The sequence below is a fragment of the Mycetomoellerius zeteki genome, unplaced genomic scaffold (genome assembly GCF_001594055.1).
Source record: "Mycetomoellerius zeteki isolate Tzet28-1 unplaced genomic scaffold, Tzet1.0 scaffold332, whole genome shotgun sequence".
Classification (NCBI taxonomy): domain Eukaryota; kingdom Metazoa; phylum Arthropoda; class Insecta; order Hymenoptera; family Formicidae; genus Mycetomoellerius; species Mycetomoellerius zeteki.
The window spans coordinates 203,699-225,783 of NW_017257319.1; the positions used below are offsets into that span (position 1 = coordinate 203,699).

At 34.8% G+C, this 22,085-nt stretch overlaps 1 protein-coding gene across 1 annotated transcript in view; it reads left to right on the plus strand.

Annotated features, from left to right (window-relative positions):
• Window positions 1-16,341: 16,341 nt before the first annotated feature.
• Window positions 16,342-22,085, plus strand: part of LOC108725275 (uncharacterized) — a 21,637-nt gene continuing 15,893 nt past the window's right edge. The window contains 3 exon segments of the mRNA XM_018452197.1: window positions 16,342-16,361; window positions 17,777-18,021; window positions 18,691-18,833. Coding sequence (XP_018307699.1) covers window positions 16,343-16,361; window positions 17,777-18,021; window positions 18,691-18,833 — 407 coding nt within the window. The 5' untranslated portion in view covers window position 16,342.

Below are 22,085 nucleotides of genomic sequence, written 5' to 3' on the forward strand. Positions count from 1 at the left end.
CCCCAACTGTGTACCTAAAATTTTATCAAAATAGAGTTCACTGATAAATATTGAATCCGATATCTGTTATAATACGTATACATTCTAAATTTTTCTCTTGTAGATATTCAAACGACGATTTTCTCAATTCATCAGTCGACCAAAACGATTTAATGTAGAATACGGAGGAACATAATTATTATTTTTGTTATATGTTTGAATTAACGTTCGCTCAAATATCTGAACACATGATTCTGTAGACGACAAAATGTTCATTCGTTAGAAGTAGAAAAGACTAGATTCTTCTTAGGACCAATCTGGTCGAAGCATTCGGCATAGGTCTTCGATCCAATACGGGAACAATGAACCTTCTTCGTTCGATAAACTTTTGTATTCATTCTGAGTAGACAAGCGAGAGTTCGAAAAGAATCGGACTCTCTTTTCCGAAAGACTGAAACGAATGTCAGGAGAATGATCAGAGCACTAAGCGTAAATTCTGATCCGCTATGAACCGATTAAACCGAGTCCTCTAACTGTATGTAACCTGAATGTTTGGTGCTCGTATAATTCAAGGCGCTTGGACACTCTCACGGATATCCGTCTTCCACGTAGTACAAACTGCAGCTTAAACAACAATTGTCGTGTACATGTAGATGACTCGAGAGCTAAAATAGCGACAGGGAAAATAGATTACGAGTATGTTTAATAGCGCAAACAATAAATAATAATAGAACACTATTACAATAAATAAATAGAATACTATAGATTTTTTTCATGATAAATAAAATTATCAATTATTATTACGTGAGACAATTACGCATAAATACAAGTGAGGAACAAATCTCGCAGAAATTAAAAATATTTTAATATTGACAATATGAAAAAAAGAATTTACTTCTCTCAGTTTTCTATTTAACAAACTCGAAATCTCTCTTAATTCTCTCGACTCGTACAGATCACGAACTTCATATTTTCGAGCGACTTGCAATGTCCATATATAATTCAATAAAGAAAGAACCACATATAGATATTATTAAATATTCTAAAACGAAATTTAAATCGGAGAACACTTTGGTCCTTTTATATTTAAAAAAATATACGCACAAGAAGATTTATAAATATAATTTTAGAAATATTATCGTAGAAAAATCTATTTGTAAAAACGGAAATAATTAGTACCGTTGTTATGATGTGTGATTTATAATGCACGAACATTTTATTATCGACGTTGAATTGTATTATCAAGAGAAACTTATTTTACGTCAAGCTCAGAAAACTGAATGATCAGGATCAAATCGATGGGCGAGTATCTAAGTATCGTAGACTTCGCGATTTTCAAAAGTAGAACGATAGAGAAAACGATAGAGAAAAAGTGAAGACGTTCGAAGTAGAAATACAGTACAATGGGCTGATCATATCATTAAGCCTTAAATCCGTCAAGAAGAGTGCTGTCCGAGCTGATAAGAGATAAAGGGGATCAAGATCGATCGCGATCGACACGCAAATTCGAAACTAGAAGCGACCTACTCGAGTTTCTTTCATGCTCAACTGACAGATGTGAGAATGAGATCACAGAAGTGAAAATGAGCGAATAAATTGACGTATGTGGTCACGCATGAATATATGCGTGTATGCGTGCATGCATGCGTGTGTGTTTTTTTTTTGCGAATGCGTGCCTGTATATGAAACAAGAGCAAAGACGGAGAGAAAGAAGTCGAGATTTAATGGAAATGTAGGCGTTTATGAGTAATACGTGTTTCGTGCTAGAAGCTTTGATATCGATTATCGCCGTTGCGAATTCTAGTTATCCGGTCGGTGCAGTCGATCTTTTGTAAGATATAGTTTCTTTAAGACGGCTGTAAATAAATGGTGGAGAATATACAATAAAAAAAGCGAATTCTCTCGGTGTTTAGCGTTAGTTGTGTCGACATGTTTCTTCCTATAACGTATTTATGTATATATGTATATGTATATATACATATATATAATATAAATATATACATATATACACACATATACACATATTTATATATACAAGATATAAATATATATTTATTATTACGTTGTTCTATTATATAATATTTATTATAATCTGACATAGGATTTACGCGCGACATGTTACGTTTATTGAGAATCCCGAGGACTCATGCCGAGATCCCATGTCCATTCTTTCCTTCGCTTCTTCTCTCTCACCTACATCTTCGTCCTACATAGAGCAGTCAGAATTCGCACAAGAAGCGATATGAAAAATGCAAATAGGCTTGAAAAGTAAATAATATTAGATAATGCCTAAACAACAAGGCTCCAAAAGTAAATAATAAATAATGATTTAGATTAAATCGTTAGCAGCCTAATTATTTATATAATGAATGATCTCCCGCTATACATTTTACTTCAAATGTTGCAAGAGAAAGCCTTTTGCAGTAGATTCATCCTTTTCGCATAGACTTTTCTCGTGCACATTGTTAACGCGTTTACGATCTCGGCATGAATCCTCTCCATAAAAAGATAAAATCAGGGCGAAATCACGAAGGACGCAATTCACATTTGCGAGTGATATAAGAGGAGAGAGCAGAACGCGAGGGAGTTGCTATATCACGTCTCTGAACTGTACTTTTTTTCTATGTCCGCATAATCTAGTTCCTACGCAATGTTTGTACTCTTATACCCTTTGTACTATTTGTACCTTACGAATTGCAATACACTCGTCCGCAATAACGAAACATTCCTTTTTATTTATCACCATTCACGATTATTTTTTCCGAGGAAATCGCAATATTAATCTTCGTTAAATTATTATAGAAAGTACAGATAATGTCAAACTGACAAACCGCATTTCTATTACGTTTGCTCCATGACAAGAATAAAACAAGACTTTAAATATAGGCAATTTGAGTTTACCTAAAATCGAACTTTCTATGTAATAGCTTGCTTCGTACTGCGATAGGCAGCCATTAATAATGCAACAACGACAAGAAATAATTCAAATAGCAGAGAATCATAGCTGAGTTGACCTAAATACCCGCAATTCCGGAGTCGATTCCGCGAGCACGTTCGTGATCCCTCAATGTTGAGGCAAACCTTTCTCGGGTCCAAGGTCATCCGGTGACCGACCCTCAATCTGAATCTAATGGAAATGAAGTTGAATCGCGTCGCAACTTTCTCTTCGCGGCGCCAATCCATCTCGTGCGAATTGGACCTTCAAGAACATATTAATTTACTCGATAAATCTCCTGATAACTAAATCGCGATTGAATATAGCGTGATTGTAATTTTATTGTAATTAATTATAATTACATTTTCATATCACTTGTAAGTATTTATTTTTAATACTATTTAATGTTTTTACATATATCCGCAAGAACATAAGTTCTGCTAGTGTTAGTATTAATTGTAGTATTAATAATGACACACTGTCTGAAGCGCATTTTGTATATACTACTAATATCTTTCGCCGCATGCATGATGAATAATTATTGAGTTACTAAATTAATTTTATATTTTAATATTTGAAAATGTACACGCGAGGAAGAATAATTAATTACATATTGGATATGTTGTTGATAATTATAACTGCATGTTGGATGCATCGTTAATAGAAATGTGTCGTTAATAAAAATGTTTTCCTGCATACTCTTGAGACGTAATTAGCTAAATTGATAAATTGAATATTTGCTCTTAATTACTCCATTTTAAGTAAACTCGACTAAAATGCTTCACATAATTCGTACGAATACGAAAATTACTTAATGTCGATTGTTTGTTTCATTAACTTTTAATTATACTAATATCACTAAAAAAATTCTAAATATGTACTGAATTATTAGCTTCATTAAAGATCTTTAAATTCTCATTGCTCCGTCGACTTCGAGATTATACTAAATTAGTAGTAATTCCTTACTTTTACTGTTGACTCAAGGACTCAATATTGCTTCAATTTTAGATTGCGTCTATCTTATGTCAATAATATATTGATAATAAGAAATTAATTAATTATACGAGCACTTTGTATAGTAACATTAATTTACAAATAATTATACTTCGTATAATTATTTACAATCAAAATACTGTAATGCACAACCTTTCTTAAGAATTATTTTTAGAGGATCATTTTTAGAAATAAGATATTTAGATCACAAAAAATTCACAGATGAACCGCAAGTTATGCATCACTGTTTTATATAATTATACAATTATTTGTGTAATTTTTGAGAACTAGGAAATGGAAGCGCGTCATATGTAATTTTTGTATAATTATATACAATTAATTGTATTACTTAAATACTTTGTGCAATTGTATAGATACTTGTATAATTTTTCAGGAGTTAAAAATACACGATGAAAGAGTACTATTTTTGATAGCGTGTCAATCGAGATCTTTGTTGACGATCTTTTTGTGAAGAATTTAAAAGAGCTGCGGAAAGACAGCATGAAGTCGAATCTGCGAGAGTAGGATGTACATACGTGTGGACATGTACAACGAACGAGGGATGCGTTTTTATCGTGGCGCGTGAGAGGATCGTTGCATAAGAGAGCGTGCGAACGATATGACCCTTAAGTATGCGCTCGATTTAATGCCTAATGTTTGCCAGTTGCAGGTTGCTGCTGTCTCGCGTGGGTGTGTTCCCGGTTCTAGATTTCCGAAGGCGTCTCGTTCGCGACCTGCTGATCGCCTTCTGTTCAGAAAGAACACAAGATAGAAAAGCGACCGTTCTTTACGCGGGAGCGTGAAGATCGAAGTTGTCTAAATGCGCCAATAATATATGTATAATTATAAATATTGTTTTAAATGTATTTTTATGCGTTATTGCATGTTTTTAGGATAGTATTCATAATTCATTGTTATTTCAAGACTGTTTTAAGTAATGTCTTAAGGCGTAGGACTCTGTGAGACTGTAAATCAAATATAAAATGCCTGAGTGTCTCCGCGATTGTTGGTGCGTAAATAATATATTTATAAGGTAATAAAATATAATTCGTAAACAATAAAAAATTATACAACGAAGTTAACTGTACGTACAATATATACAAACTTAAGTATTGTAGTTAATTTCGTTGGTAAATACAGTTCAATTGTGTGTGTGTGTGTGTGTGTGTGTGTGTTTATGAATTATATCTTATTGCCTTATAAATACATTATTTAAGCACCAACAATCGCGGAGACTCATACAGGCATTTTATTTATATTTTATTTATTCTTGGAATCACAAATTATTTTTATTTTTATTTAATTTAATCTTAGGCTGTACTCAAGATAGTAAATGTAAAGACCGACTATAAATATCAACAGTAAATATCTTGTACAAGTGCACGTCGGCACTTGTTGCATACATTATTATTGAACCAATTTGTAGTGGAAAGAAATCGCAACAATAGAAATAGATGATGAAAATTTCCTGCTGCTAACCGATAACATCATTTGTGATAATTAATAATTAAGAAAGTGATAAATTGAAGAGATATATCGCGCAATTGTACTATATTTCTATATTCTTCATCAATAATTCGATAATATTCTCCATGTGTCGCAGCTTAATGATTAATGTCTTTTTCACTTTAATAGGGAATAACCACAATAGAACGAGATTACGACGATCATGAACGCTAGACTTTAATTATAATGCTTCATAACATTAAAAATAGCCTGTCAGTGGATTTTATGTGGTAGATATACTGCGTAAAAAGTTTACCCTACTTTCGCTTGCAAATTAACCTCGTTATAGAACATCATCGAGATCCTCTCGACGGAGCAGCCGCAAATTAAAAGCAAATAAGCAGCACGCGAATATTGATGTTTCGTGAAAACTGAGAATCAAAGGCAAAGAAATAACAGTATCCGTTATTATGCATTGTAAAGCATCGCAATCTCGTTTCCATCCAGACAGTGCAGAGGATGATCGTCCATGGGGGAAGTACCCGTAATTACGAGCTAAATCCACCCCTCGCCGTGTTGTCGGGTTCCGGGCACTCGGAAGAGGGTGCATTTTAGTCAAACCCCGCGATACAGCCCCGTATCCATCGTAACATGGAGCCGTTTAAGTCGTAATGTATAAAATCAATAGACTCGCCAGACTGCTTCTAAATTGGCTTCGGTTACTCAACGGGATAACGTAAAAGGTGTTTTATTGTTAATTATATCTTATAACAATATCTTCTTTATTATTACATATGTTATTCATGTGAATAAACTTTCCAAGAGAACAGGTTACAATAACGTCAAAATGACATCAAAATGTGATTTTTAATAATCATTTTGGAGCCATTTTGATGTCATCATGACTTTTTCGTTCTGCTTGGGTTTATTATTTTTATTAATTTCAGTATGATGAAGAATGTAATAAAACTTTAATTTTAAAATCTATAACAATTTTTGGTCAATTATATACCTAGCCCGTTTCGTGCTTTTTACAAGCATGAAGCTTCACGATCACAAAAAAAGAGAACAAAGAACCGTGCGCAGTTTATCTCCTCGGCGCGCTCGCGTTAACCCTACCATTCCACCTGTAATAACCCTGAAACCTCTGTCCTCCCTACACACGAGGCAGTTTTGACGCAACGACGACCATCGTCATCGCTATTACCCCTACGAGCGCCAAGCTTGCCACCGACATCAATATAGGCGCAACAGTACACTGTCGAAGGGGGACAGAGGAACGTCCACGGGGTGGAAAAGCGGGAATCGCGGGAGTTGGGTATTGATCGCCTTTCCACATAGCATGGGGGTGGCTTCGCGCGCGCGGCGACCCCCATAACCAACTGAGCGTCGCCATTACACCACCATGGGCGGCCGCGCAGCGTCGCAGACGTACTGAGAGTGAGACGGATCAGCCGGCCGGCACAAACTCACCGGGAATCGTGCACGCATACGCGAACGGACACCAGAGCCACGCAATACGAGAGCGCAACACGAGAAAAGGAAGACGTAGAGAGGCAGAGAGGGTGTAAAGACGAAGAAGTCGTCCACCGGAAAGGACAGAAAGAGCGGTAGCAGCTTCCGGGCAGGGCGCAAGCTCGGGATCTCCTTGTTTACATCCGCCTAGTGCCGACCAGCACGTTGCTTCGAAGTAGCACGATCGACTTCACCTTATCTCGTTCAGTGAGGTTTCGCATCTCTTGCAATCTCTTGCAAATCGACGTCCAACAGCAAGGAATCCAAAGTACTTCCGAGAGATTGCTTTCCTCACGAGGAGTCGTTCTACCTTTAGGACGACACCGGAAGGTCAGGGACTTGTCCATGGCATAGAGCTTCATCCTCATTTAATGAACGCGTGAGTATATTTGCCATGTGGAATTTCCACGGGTGTTTTACAGTGATCTCTCTTGGATTTTTGTGTCAGACGTCTTGTACTGAAATTACGTGTTGCGCGCGCGACAATCGGTGAACGCTTGTGTCACGTGCATGTCGATTTCCGAAAAGCTTTGCTAATTTGAACAATACAAGTGAAAAATCAATCGAAACATGATCAACGCAAACAAGTGAAGTGGTCTTCATAGCGATCAAAGCGAATCTTGATGCTTAACTCTGCTGGTTAGTTCAAATTTATTATACGATCACAACATTTGGATCAAAATATTTAAAGTTCTAAAAATATAAAAAAATATAAAAATCTTCACAGAAGAAACATCTTACGTTAACAGAAGAAATCATCAAATACCAGAGACAAATTTTATATAAAATCTTAATAAGAAAATTAATTATGTTTTGGATCAAATAGATCAGAAATAACAGATCAGCAGGGTTAATGATATTTTACATGAAGCATCACGATTTCTTTTAACCAAATATGGCCTATTTCACTTATTTGTGTTTGCTAATTTTTTCACAAGCTGCTGCAGATAATAGCAGAGTTTAATTAAGATCATAATCAATCTTAAATGTCGCGAGTAAAATATATAATAGTATGTTACGTATGAAATTGGAGTTTCATGCTAAATGCGCGATAGAAATTATAAAATTGCTACATCGGAATATTGATTGAGTGTTATAAGAAATGTTACAAGAAGCTTGGTGAATATGGTTGAATAGTTTGAACTCGTCGATATAAAATTCCTCGCGTGCGTTGGATATTGAAAAAACAATAACAAATGCTTCTAAATCTTTAATATAATGTACAATTCCAATCATTGCGCAATTCAATGCGAACGGCAGAAAAACATTAACCAAAAAACACTAACATGAATCAAATTATATGTCGACATTGTAATCTAAAATTTTAACGATGAATTGATATTTACGTTGCGCATTTGCAACTGTTACATGCTTTTATAAATGTTCACTGTCAATCACAGAATAAAATAATGCTACTTTCTACGCCGGTTTCTCGGTCAATGACTTTCTAGCAAAACAATTCCACGCCAGCTATATCGATTTTTAAATTGGTTGCGTGTGTAGCAAACGCATGAAATAGTTTCTTACGAGATGGAATGCATTCACGATATATAGCCTAGGGGTTTCAGAAAACTCATCGCAAACATATGAAGTGATATATGTAGAGTCACAAGAATAAAGTTCAAAGAAATATATGAAATACAAACATGGATAAAACGCACAACATATACATATAAAAAGTCATAAATTATTTCAGGATATTAAATAATTAATATATTGTATAATTAACTAATATATTTTGGTCATAATTTTGGACACCATTAAATGCTACCGTTAAAATTTATTGCGTTTGCCCCGCCTAATTTCTCGTCTAAATTATGAATTTTTCATCATGGCGTACGTTTTGAAAAATGGCTCTTGCGCTTGACTGCGCCAATTAATCTTGCGTAAACGAGAAAAATGTGCGCGGCGCGTTTCAAACTATATGTGAAAGGGGAGCGGTTAACGAGCTGATAAATGCACGGAGGCTTTGGTTCGACCGTGCCGCGAACCTTGAACTTATCGACCAGCCTGTATTTATATTGTAACGATCCAAAAATCGAGTCAAGGACCAGTGAGGAAAAACGAGAGGATCGTTTGGGTCTCAACGCTATACACGCGCACATGGTGCATGCGTGGACTACGTTCACCAGGACGTAACATTGAACTGTGGTTTTATGACTGAAAAAAGAGGAAAACGTATTCAGAGCCTTGTCAAGTATAAATTCACCCATCTCTACTTTAATCTTTATTTGAGCTATGTTATACCATCGATAAAATAATTCCTTAAAATGATTAAATGTCAATTTCTGACGCGCGGTAGAGAATACATATGCGTAACGTAATTCGATCGAGAATTTGTCAAACAATAGTCTTACCATCGAAGAAATATGTATTTTTTTTTGTGTGTATCTAAAACGGGGTTGCTGTTGGAAAACGAGAGAAATCACAATAAATGAAAAATAAGAACACGTCTATTAGTAGTTCGACTTCTTTGAAGTTGCAATGGGTGGCAGCTAGAGTATGTGTAGGAAAGGTCTTTGTATGTACTTTACCGCCCTGTAGTGTCTGCAGTAATCTATCTTCGTTTTTGATATGCTAGACAGGTGTGTTAGACTTCAAAGGAATCTGATGGACAAGACAAATATCCTGATGAAAAGATTTTTACTTTGTTAAAATCCTAAGAAAAAATTGTAAATAAAAACATAAAATCATAGTTGAAATTGATAGTGTAAAAGATATTCGAAAAACTAATTCGCACTTTTATGCACGAATTAATGTCAATAATGGCTTTAATACCGAAAACAGAAATAAGCTCAGGACGCTTTTGCATATATTATTAAGTTACTCGCCTCGATCTCCAAGAGTATCCACTGGCGACTCGTGATTCGGAAAGAGAAAGGATCCCGACGGGATATCGCGCGACCATCATAGAATCACGATTATTCGCGCGGGAGACGTGAAACGCGACGTGAGTGCCTCGACGTAGCTCTGCTTAACCGTTATAAATAAATGTCTGTGTTCAAGATAGTATTAGATATAATAAAAAAATCTTGTGAGTGTGACGTTTGATTAAAAAAGATTACTTAAATTTACTTAAATTGCAGTAGAGAGCAAATTATCAGCTACGAATTTAATTGGAGTATTTAATGTTGTAGTGAAAAAATATTTTACTTAGTTTATATTTTTACGTACATTATTTTATATTATTGTACACAAATTCGTAATTGCAATTGAGTTGTGTTTCGGTTAATTACATTTTAGTATGTTGTGAATGCGTTGTAGATTTTTGACAGATCTTTCCTTAATTGTGAGATAAAATTTGTGGTTCACAATGGAGGTAAGATAATATTAAATAAATTTTCATGAGGAATTTTTCCTCTATTTTTTTTTTAATTATAATTTCTTTAGCAATAAGTCTACTAAAGTTTCGCGACCTACCAAAAGGCATATATTATTTTAGATCTAATATTAATGTTACTATACATATATTCTACATAATAGGATGTAAAATAATTCTTTAGTTTCATAATACTATCATTTATTTGTTAAATTCTTTAGAAATTTATTTAAAAACAAAACTAAAAAAACTAAAATTAAAAATAAAATTGAAAACTAAGTTAATTTATTATTTTCAAAAATCGATAAAACTAAATAAAGATAAAAAAGTCCGATAAGAAGACTTTTTTTATCTTTATTTAGTTTTTTATCGATTTTTGAAAATAATAAATTAACTTAGTTTTCAATTTAGTTTTAATTTTAGTTTTTTTAGTTTTGTTTTTAAATAAATTTCTAAAGAATTGCGTTTAAAAAATATCATAAAATAAACTTTAAATTGAAAGCAAGTCCGATGCAAATATTTCCATAAATAGCAACGGCGGAAAATTATGTTATAATTACCTTAACTACAGCAATTATTATGTAGCGCAACTGTAGTCGAGATAATGTCAGTCTTTATAGAATCACGCTGCGCGGAAATGCTTTGTCTGTCCGTATGTATCTTCGTGCATAAAAGAGAATATCTTTATTTTATTCCAGTTGATCTTCTTCGACATAACATGTATATGCAAAATTTTAAATGGCATACACAGAATATTGCACAAAATAACATTTCACATTTTGGATATGATTAAAAATAATCATATCTGTGTGTCGGGAATCGAAGCGACTCTGTCTGAAACGGAATAAAAAAATGAAAAAACGAAAAAGAATTTTACACTAAGCCAATCATATTAGGGTGGGTAACATCCCTAGCAAATTGGGAAATTACCGACGGTATCAAAGAACGAGCCGTCATTGACCAACTCGACGGTGGGAACGTGGACTCTCACAGGGGAAGCGGCATATAGCGGGATCGGTCGATGGATAGTACCTACGTGGGCGTCGCGACGCCGGCGCCGATACGAAGCTCACAGGTGGTCGCCACGCAGTCTGGCCGTGTTTCGTGTCGGGTGCCGTGCTGTGCCGCGGTAGCGCCTCGGCGAGCTACCGGCTTTTTCGAGGTCCACGACCGAGCGGGGACTGCGAATCGATTCGCGGCCACTTCCGGCTTCCGTTTGTTGTGACGCCCGCTCGATCGCGCGCGCGGTTCACCCCGGCGAAAGCAATAACCTCGCCCCCGCGACCTTTGTACATGTGTGCGATTCGATTGTCTCTCACCCCGCGAGAATCGCACTGGCCACCGCGAGTATCTTCGCCATCGTGAGCTACCCCGCATGTAAGCTCGTTGACTTCCGGCCACGCGCGTTGACATCGTCCGAATGCGCCAGTGGAATTTTGCTGATATAGTGAGCCAATTTGTGGTTAAACCTATCTGGAGTAATTATGATAGTGAGATGAATAGCTGTCACAACACTGCTCAACGATAACATTAATGACCATCGCCTTTTGTCACTCTCATCATTATTCAATTAATGATTGTTGATCTTTGACCCTCTGACGTCCAAATCTGTAACACAGTTACTAACGCTGAATCTATGAGATCTATTTAATTTATGTTGACACACACAAAAGGCACACTGATTTTATTAATTTTAAGGAACGAAAATGACAACTCGTATAAAAAAATGTGCGTGAGTGAATACTAATTTCATTTTAATAATTCAAAACAGATGTGTAACATAAAGAATATCATTGAGTGGGAGACCTACCGTTACTTTCAGAGAACTAAATAATGTAAAAGTTATGTTGAGAGAAATTTCTTCTATAAGAAGTATTGGATAAAGATGCAATAATGGCTAATTAATAATAAATAGCGACCGTGACTTGAAGCTATTTTCATCAATCGAAATGTACTAATAATTCAGTGAATTATATTTGGCTGTCTGAAAGCTGGAACATACGTCAGGCTTGTCAATATGCTTCATTACTTATTATAATTAATTTAATACATTTCCATCACGTATGTTGATTTTGATGTTAGAAGTAATTCGATTTATAAAAGTTAATATACGTGACGTTCGATATTTTTATATTTAATAGTAGAAAGATCTGCAAGTCCAAGTATTAATATCGATCGACTTTAATTTTTTGTTTCCGAAGCTTCATAGTATTCGTACTTACCATACATTGTTCTCGTGAACTTTATTCGTTGAGTTTCTCCGACATGTGGTGGATCTTCTAAAGTGATTTGTGCACGCTTACATTCGTAAAATATCGACTTTTAGTTTTGAATCAAGTGCATCTTATACGAGTAGCTAAAAGTTAGCTGTGACTACTGAGTGATTTTGTTTAATCCTTGGCGAGGCGAAAGGACCTTAAAGTGATTTGCAATTTATTAACGTCCTTGCGCCAGAAGGCACAGGGATAAAGTAATCAGCCGGCAGAAACTTAGACTTATTAACTTTTAAACTTATTACTTCGTTACAAAGCTCAAAGACGCTACGTATCAGTTCGAACGCTCGACGTCTTGATATCAGAAGCTTTCAAGTTCGGAACCTTATTTCCGAACTCCGATATTCTTCGGTACTTCCTTTGTATGAAATAGGTCGCTCTCCTTAGATTCAGCCTCCTGCAGGAAACTTCTACATGTTTCGATTTTATCGAACGTGGATGCGGAAATAAAGCGAAATTATTGTCTGGAGTTATGCGAATTTTTATAGCACAACATTGTAATATTGCATTGCTATGCTTCATTTTTTTATATGCACATAATGAAATTTTATGTTTCTAAGTACATTAAATATATTGTATATATGATGCAAATTCTTTAGAAAGAAATGTTGGAGTTAAAAAAATTCCGAAAGGACATTCTTCAATTTCGCGTGTCTCTTTGAACGATTGATTGAAAAGCCTTCTTCCGCACTATGTCAATAGGAAGGCTTTTACCCTAGCCTGATTTCAGTCAATTATAACTGCGTGTGACGCGACGTCAAAAAATTCAATTCAAATAGAATAATCCTATTAAATCACAGTGAGCGAACTGCACCCAATGATAAAATTCGTCGGCGGAAATCAAAAGGCGGATGCGTTTGGAAAAAAACGTGTATCGCTAAAAACATCGGCGTGAGCAGAATATATATTTTATAACTGTTGGAAGTTTTCTTCGCTGAGATTATTCTTCTAGATCTAAAAGTATAATCCAATCAGCATGAAGGAAACAGAGTTGCAAAATAAACTTTCTGTTAAACGCGATCATTTTTTTAAATTTGTTATTTGTTATCTAAATATATTTAAAATTTATATCAATTATGTACAAAAAATGAAATTTATAATTTTAATTGACGATTTAATAACGATTTTAGCAATTGAACAAATTTTTTTCTTGAATACGTAGTCGCCTCGAAATTATTGCACCATCCATGCTGGACCATAAGTTTTAACAACGATCTGAGAATTGCCCTTGAGGTATTCTCGAATCCATTATCCCGCGTGTTTCTGTGATTGATCGTTCAACCGCATCGCTCACTGTCAGTGCTGGATCTTTAAAATCAGTCCTCTCACGTGAACGTCGTCTAGAAATCTCGTTGTGGCAAAGCAGATGCGAATGGACGGCAGAAATAATTTCGCGCTTGTCGATGTGCACATGTGTACATGCGAAAAGAGAAAAGAAATTCGTGCTTTGGAGAGAGAAAGGAACGAAGAAAAATGAAGACAAGATTGAGTCGCGAATGGATATTCGTAATTAAAACTGTCGTTCTCGACGAAGTGCAGATTTCTAAATATGTGTGTGTGTGTGTGTGTGTGTGTGTGTGTGTGTGTGTGTGTGTGTGTGTGTGTGTGTGTGTGTGAGTGTGTGTGTGTGTGTGTGTGTGTGTGTGCCCGTGTATATGTGTGTGTGTATGTGTATATGTGTACAGTCGACGATGAGTAAAAATAGTAAGAGAGGGAGAAAAGAGCTTGCACGACGGAATAAGCTTGCAGTAGACATCGTGATGTCGCAACGTCACCTGAATGTGCGTTCAGTTAGATCACAGTTATCGAATTCTCGATCCTTGGACTTGTTTCGTACGTATCGTCAATTACACGCTGTCACTTGGGCTAGACATAACGTAAAGTCCGGCTTGTAGCTGATGGATATTAATTACCAACGTCTGGTGATGCGATTATTCAAATGCAACATGAGGTAAAATTTTGAAATGGACATTACGAACATAGATACTATAATTATGCAAATTCGGCGAATATAAAAAATAATTTTGGAAATATTAAGATTATTTTCTAAATAAATAAATAAAAATACAATTAATGTATGTAATTTTTTATTAGATAATTGATAAAATTAAAATTTCCTCCCGTATGATACGCATCATAAGATATCACGTCTCCCTATTACTACCGCACTATTTTACGTGGTTACCTTGTTCTCACAAAGATAGACTGTAACGTGAGAGGCGATAGGTCAGTAACCGTTCCCAAACACCCACCGCCCTTCCAGTGCTGTACCGCAACAAAGCGACGCATTTCCTTCATGTTTCTATAAATGTACAAACTTGTCCAATTTAAATAAATTAATTCAAAGTGGGTCAATATTGAGATTGATGCGATTTTGCATAAATAATAATTTTATAAAAATTGAATAAATATTAAACTTGATAAATCAATAAAAATTAAAATAGATCAATGACTATACATGAAAAAATTACGTGGATAAAAAATTTAACCAGTAACGCTTTTATGTGTCAGCGCTGTCTCCAACATACAGGGTTTCTCAAAAGTTTGGAAAGCCCGTAATAATTTTTGTAAAAACGAAGATATCGAAAAACGATAAATTCTGATATTTAAAAAAACTACCTTTTGGCATAAGTCCTGGTCAATCATCACCCCCAGATGTGAGAGGACAACAGGCGTAATGATTCTGAGTAATGCCATTACATGAAATTTTGCACTTTTTATGATCGTCGTTTTAAATGGACTCATTCGTAGCGATTTAAAATTATCAGTGTTTTCATCGTCAAAAGGTAAATAAATTCTCACTTGCTCTCTAGTGCTATTTAAATTTTCATCACTCCTCTCGCTTTTATGCACTTGGGGATGATGGTTGCTCAGCATCCATAAGGTAACTTTTTTTTTTTTGAAAAGTGTTTCACCATTTTTCTATCTTCGTCCATGTTTTTGGGAAACTCTGTATTTGTTCTTGTTTGTTTGTTTAGTGTGATGTACGTCTATACAAGTCTTTGACAATTTTGAAATTCTAATATTATAAAGATATGTATCGTATAAAGTTAAAATATATAAAGCAAATATATGCGATTATTATCTAGCGCAAGCGCACAGACAGATTTCAAACAAACAAGGTCAGATGTTGGGGACGCTTTTGCTATGGTATTCAGTTTGACTGGCACTTCCAATATGTTCTAAGGTATACCTGAGATATAAATTGTAAATTTATACGAATGTGCGCAGTGCGTTGAGCTCGGATTCGCAAGTTCAAATTCAAATGGCGAATGAATCATTTTTGTAAAATTTAAAATCTAATAGGATCGTGTTAGACGTCACGGCTCTTCAATTCATGAATTTATGTAATAGAGATCGTTCATTTTTATATTCGACAACTGAAGATAACATTTAGAAGGACAGAGGTATGTATGGTCTGTTCACCATTGTTTATATGCTCTCTGTCACGTACATAGACTTATGACATTCTTCTAAATATTGTCTTCAGCTGTCGCATATAAATAGACGCAGTCTATTACATAAGTATTGTAAGTCTGCAAAAATATCTCTTCGAGGTGCCTGTTCGTTTTCTATCTCGCTCATCCAGTTCTTCGGAGAGCATCCACGTGGAAAGATGTATGCACGTGACCAGGCGAACACTCTAGCGCGCCAATCGCAGCTCCATGTTTGGCGAACTCTACCATGGAGAGAGAGCTAAGAAGCGAGTTAACGGCTGGAGCTTCCTTCTGAGACAGTACCGATCCGATCGCGTTTGCACTGTCGTTGTTGGCTTCTGCTCGGCACACACTCTTTTTCATTGAGTTCTTGCGCGAGAAAGCAAATTCTCCTTCAAAAACCTTTTCTCTTACAGTAATAACCACACATATTAAAGTGTGCATCATGGGTACCATGGCTTTAAGTAAGTTTAGTGAAACGATTCGGTGAAATAAATCAATAAGATAAAATGCGTAGGCTTAAATCTTTCAAGCGTGGATTTAAATGACGTAGTATTTTACATTTGTAAATGTGGGGTATATGTTAATGAAGAAAGAATGTCACGATAATACTAACATAATATATCACGATAATAATAACAACGTTACAGAAATAAATAAATGTTAAATTTCTTGAATAAAGAACAAATGTCATACAGCTCTCTTAAAAAAGTTATTTATCTGATCTATAACGATCATCGCAACATACATGCACAAGTGTTTCATGTTTCATTCGATTATATCACTATCCAGATAAAATTACATCAAAGTCCAAAGCGATTAATAACATATAAACAAAGATAACGATAATACACATGAGCTTTTGTTATATGAAATTTGTACTAAGCTTTAGAATAAACTTAATTTAAATTTGAGCACTTTCGAAATAGATTATCTGTTTCGAAAATAAAAATTTATTTTTCAAAGCTTTCGTAAATCATAACGATTTACGAAAGTTTTATTTCCGATGGTTGAAAGCTAAAGATTCAAAGGGTCGCGCGTACGCTTCAATGAAATCAAAGAAACACCCAACAAATCCAGCGAATCCAATTTATTGTCTTGATCTTTTAATGTCACTCTCAATATGGCATACGACTTTTTTTTTTAAAATAGTCTTTCAAAACTTTTATTTACTTTATTGTTTATAACTTTTTAACTAATAAAGATGCATTTCTTTGATATCGTTGTTCCTTAATGTTTTGTTTGTCGTTTTGATTAAAGGAAAATTGATTACAGTATGTTCATTTTTATAAAAATTATAATCAATCAAAGTCATCCGACAGATTAAAAATTAATGCAGAATAAGATGCACAAAATAATATTTACTGAAAATTTATGAATAGTAAAGTCGAAATTACAGAGATAAGAAGAATTATGTAAATTCAGTTTATATAAAAAAACTTCCAAATATCTCATTCGTATTGTTTAGGTTGAGTATGCAAAACAAGATTCAATTCCTATTTGTATAAATAAAATTGCTGGCATTGTGCTGCGCATATTTTTATTAAATTATGTTTATTTAAATTTTTTACGATCAATAACATGTCTCTCGTAAGTTTCATTCAGGACTTATATATACGGTTAGTCATAAAAATTGGAAATTTAATATATTTTCTCTAAAATTTATGAGAAGAAATGAAATGATCAATAAAGTTATCTTTCATAACGAAACAAATGTGCAAAATATAAAAATTTAATTGTCTTTTAAAATAAAATTTGAGCAATTGTAAAATATGAGTAAAGTTTTGCGATGGCTTATTCTATATTTGAATATATTAAATATTTGATAAATATAATTTTTTCGCCCGTATATTTCTGATGTAATTTTATTCTTCCGCAGATCGTCAAAGAGACAAAACAGAAGAGTCTGAAGAGATGCAACGGTGTCCATACTTACATGAGATGAAAGAGCGTTTGCTCTCCCAGCCGACACCAACTGATAGCCTGGACATGGAACGACTCGACGGAGGTACTCCTGTTAAGGAGGCTAATCTACACAATGATTATCCGGCGCATACGAATCCAGGTGTGATACCTGAACCTCCAGAAATGCCACCTGATTCTTTGATTGGTACCGTTGTCAAGGTGAGTAATCAAATTTAAAGTATAGTCTCCACTGAAGTCGACTGACATACTGATTTCTTTTTTTTATAAGAAAGAAGAAGAAAAGTATGCCGATCGGTGAAGACGAGCCTCTTTACGATATAATAAATTATATGTATATATATATATATATATATAATCCCTTGTGAGAAAAAGATGGCTATTACCATAATATGAATATAATTTATAGTCACTTTCGGTGTCAACTTTATTATATATTTTTTTTAGTAAAACTATAAATATAATTATTATTACTAATATTATAGTAGTATATAAAAATGGAACTCTTAACTATAATTATTTTACCATGTAATTATAGTTACAATACCAAACGCTTTTCTCTCAATGCATAATCCGCACTGAGTGTTGCAGCTCTGTTTAATCAGAACTTTTTTGGTTAATATTCAGAAATAGTCTTCTAACAAAAATATGGGACAATTTAAATATATCCATATTGGTAAATACTCAACTGACTAAAGAATCTATGATGAAAAAGAATATATTGATTTTTGGACATTCCGTACTCACAAAATAAAATTAGATTGTAATGATAAAGTATAATTGTATTCATGACATAATTTCAAAGTACAAGTAATAATTATGATAAAAGTTTTATTGGAAATGTTTAAATTTACTGTATGGTAATTTCAGCTGAATTCCGATGGCTATGGCTCGCACACATCGCCAGCGCATGCAAGGCAGCCTCTAGTTCCACAGAATTCGAATAACCCACCCCTCTGCCTCACTCCTACGTATTCCGGTCCAGCTAATGGCATGCTGCCAAAGAATGCGAAGTAAGTACATTCTGACAAATACAAGTTCGTAAGGCCCTTGACTGTAAGATATATATTAACATCTTTATTTTGTACGAAATAATATTTAAGATTTTCACAAAATGTGTTTAAGTATTTAACTTGATGGAAGGGAATTTTTTAATTTCATAATTAATTGATGGTATAATATGAAGGAACATATTATGATATAATCAAAGGATATTCTTACAGAAGTATGATACTGGACGGTAGTAATTAATTATTTATTTTGAGTAAATATTAAAAGCACTGTTGCTCTTTAAGTACTAAATACTTTCAGAACTTTAATAATATAATTGATTACTATCTTTCAGTATTAAATTGGCCAGTATTAGATTTCTGTAAGGACATATTATTGTAATATAATTTTCTTTCGAAAATATCTGATGTACATATATGTACGACAAAATTCGTTCTGCATTTTATCAACTTGAGATAAACATAAACATCCGGATCATTCGTTTAACCCGAAAATCATCACACCATGTGGAACACCGATATCTCAAGTGCGTTGCTTATCATTAAAGAGTCTCTGGAAGCCTTCGGGCGACTTAAAATAGCTTTGAGATACTTACTTCAAGGCGGTTACATGTTTTACGATCTCCGATACTTGTAGACGTCGAGCCCGTTCGCTTAGTGTTTTAGCAAGCAAGTGACTTATATAAATAGAGCCAGTATATTTGTGTATTCAAGCTTATATATATTTAGCCAAGATGTATCGATCCATCATATAATTAGAAAGGTGTCATTAATTGCTTAATAATAATCTATAAAAAATTCTGATAAAATCTGAGAGTACGAAGCTGACATAGAGAACGCAGGATATAAATATCTCTGTGTGGATATTTCAAACGTAGTTTCATATATTTTGTAGGGGCTGTAAATTACTTAATTAGCCAAATAAACGCGATCATTTTTGTTTCATTTACAAGGAGCGATAAGTTAATAACATATTGATTCTGTAATAAAGATCATCGAATGTATTAACTGATGCAGCCTGTCGGCTTAATGATGCATTAATATGCGCTTTTAAAGAGAAATACCAATTTTGAGAGCTCTTTCATACAGCAATATGTAAATTTGGATCAATAGTCATTCATCTGCTAGATTAAAAATTAATTAATGCAGAATAAGATGCACAAAATAAAATTCACAAATTCATGAAAATTTATAAATGGTATAAATTCACAGATGGTATGAATTCAGAGTTATTTAGAAGATGAGAAGATGTGTGAATTGTTTAAAGTTTTATTGTATAAAAAAACTTGCAAGTACATATTTCGCAGTTTTCTTTGAGTATAAGAGTTGAATTGTTAAAAATTCATTGTAAAAGAACTTGGGACACTTAAGAGAAATTATCATCAAGAAGAAATTACTGTCGATACTGCGCAAGGCTCTTTACCGGAACGGGAAAGAAATCACTTTCCATTCCAAGATAAATTTTGGCACATCATCGTTTATGAGATATCTCTCATTCAGAGTTTAGTTCCAGAGACGCGGAATCGTGGCAGCACTGCCAACGGGTCTCGAAATCAATACTGCTGTGCGTGAGTGTCTCGCTTGTCGCAATCCTTGAAACGTGATATTAAGCACGCAGAAAAATACTACAACAGAACTGTTGCATCTGATTCAATTGCACAAACCGGGTTACCACGCGATCCTTAATTTCTCGCTTAACACTTTTACGCTCTCTCGTCACCTTTATTAATGCGCATATAAAAGATGAAAGAATCAAAGTAATAACCCGCGAAACAAAAGTATCAAGTAGCAAAGATGAGATAAATGTGAAAGCTGAGGACACATGTTAAAAGCTGAAACTTTATGATGATTCTTATATTTAACAGCGGAAGGAGAAAGCTGCAGGTCTTATTACATTTGTACGCCTTTAAACCACGAAATTAAATGGTATCTTTACTGATTAATATAATTATCGTGCCTCACGGTCATCGTTCCCTACTTTCTCTTCCTTGAGAATCTATATGAAAAAGATTGTAACATCGTGGAGCCTAGGATTGAGAGTATGAACCGTTGTCTGACTTATGTAGTCACTAAATAACATTAGACATTCGCTATCGAAAGCGGAAATGTACTCTTCTAAATCGACTCCTGCCAACTAACAGAATGTAACTCAAGATAACTCGCAATATACTTCAAATCTCGATCTTGAATCATCGATAAAGATCAGTAATCCGACCGATTGCCTTAACCCTTCAATGTCACTCTTAGTATGACATATCCGGCTTCTTATTTTTTTCAACAAATAATCTTTCACAATTTCTGTTTACTTTATTACTTATAACTTTTTTTACTAATAAAGATACATATATTTGTTTAATACCACTATTCCTTAATGTCTGGCATTTTGACTGAAAAAATATTTGTTACAATATTGTTCATTTTTATAAAAATTATAAGCAATCAGAGTCATCCAACAGATTAAAAATTAATGCAGAATAAGATGTATAAAATAAAATTCATTGAAAATTCATGAATGATAAAGTCGAAACTATGATGATTAGATGAATTGTGTAAATTCAGTTAAAAAACTTGCAAGTATCTAATTCGTATTGTATAGGTTGGGTATGACATACAACACAGTGTGTTGCACTCACAACAAAACGATATAGTGTGGTATTGAAGGGTTAACATCAATATATTGCAAGTGAAATACATACGTTGCACATTTACGAATTTTGTTGCAATACTCTTATTCATTTGTTGCTGCATCGTCAAAAGCCGGCGATTTTGTTCTTGGGCAAGCAGCGCTTTTTCCAATCATCGCGGTTTCTCGTCCCCGCTTAACGTGTATACACGGCGCAATAAATTCCGCCAAATCCTCGAGCGCCGAATCGACCAATCGAAAAGCAATTCCAGCATTCCAGATTGACAATCGGTCAAGCTCCGTTTTCGTCGGCTTGCGCACTTCCGTTCGCCGTCATTGTACATCGATCGGCTACGACAATCGGTACCACGGCATGCACCGAGACGCGCCCGCGATTGAGAAACTCCTCGCACGACGGGATGATCTTTGATTCGAGCCGAGAAACGCAGCAACGCCAAGAGGGTCGTACCAACGCGAATTTCGCGCGTGAGGAAGGTCAGCGACCCCGGTGGAAGCGTTATCGAGCGGGTCAGTGGGTCGCAGAACCACGGAGCATTTTGCCTCCCCCTTCGTCACCACCCATCGTGTAACCGCCCCACCCTCCCCCGCGTACAACTATCTCGCGCCAGCCA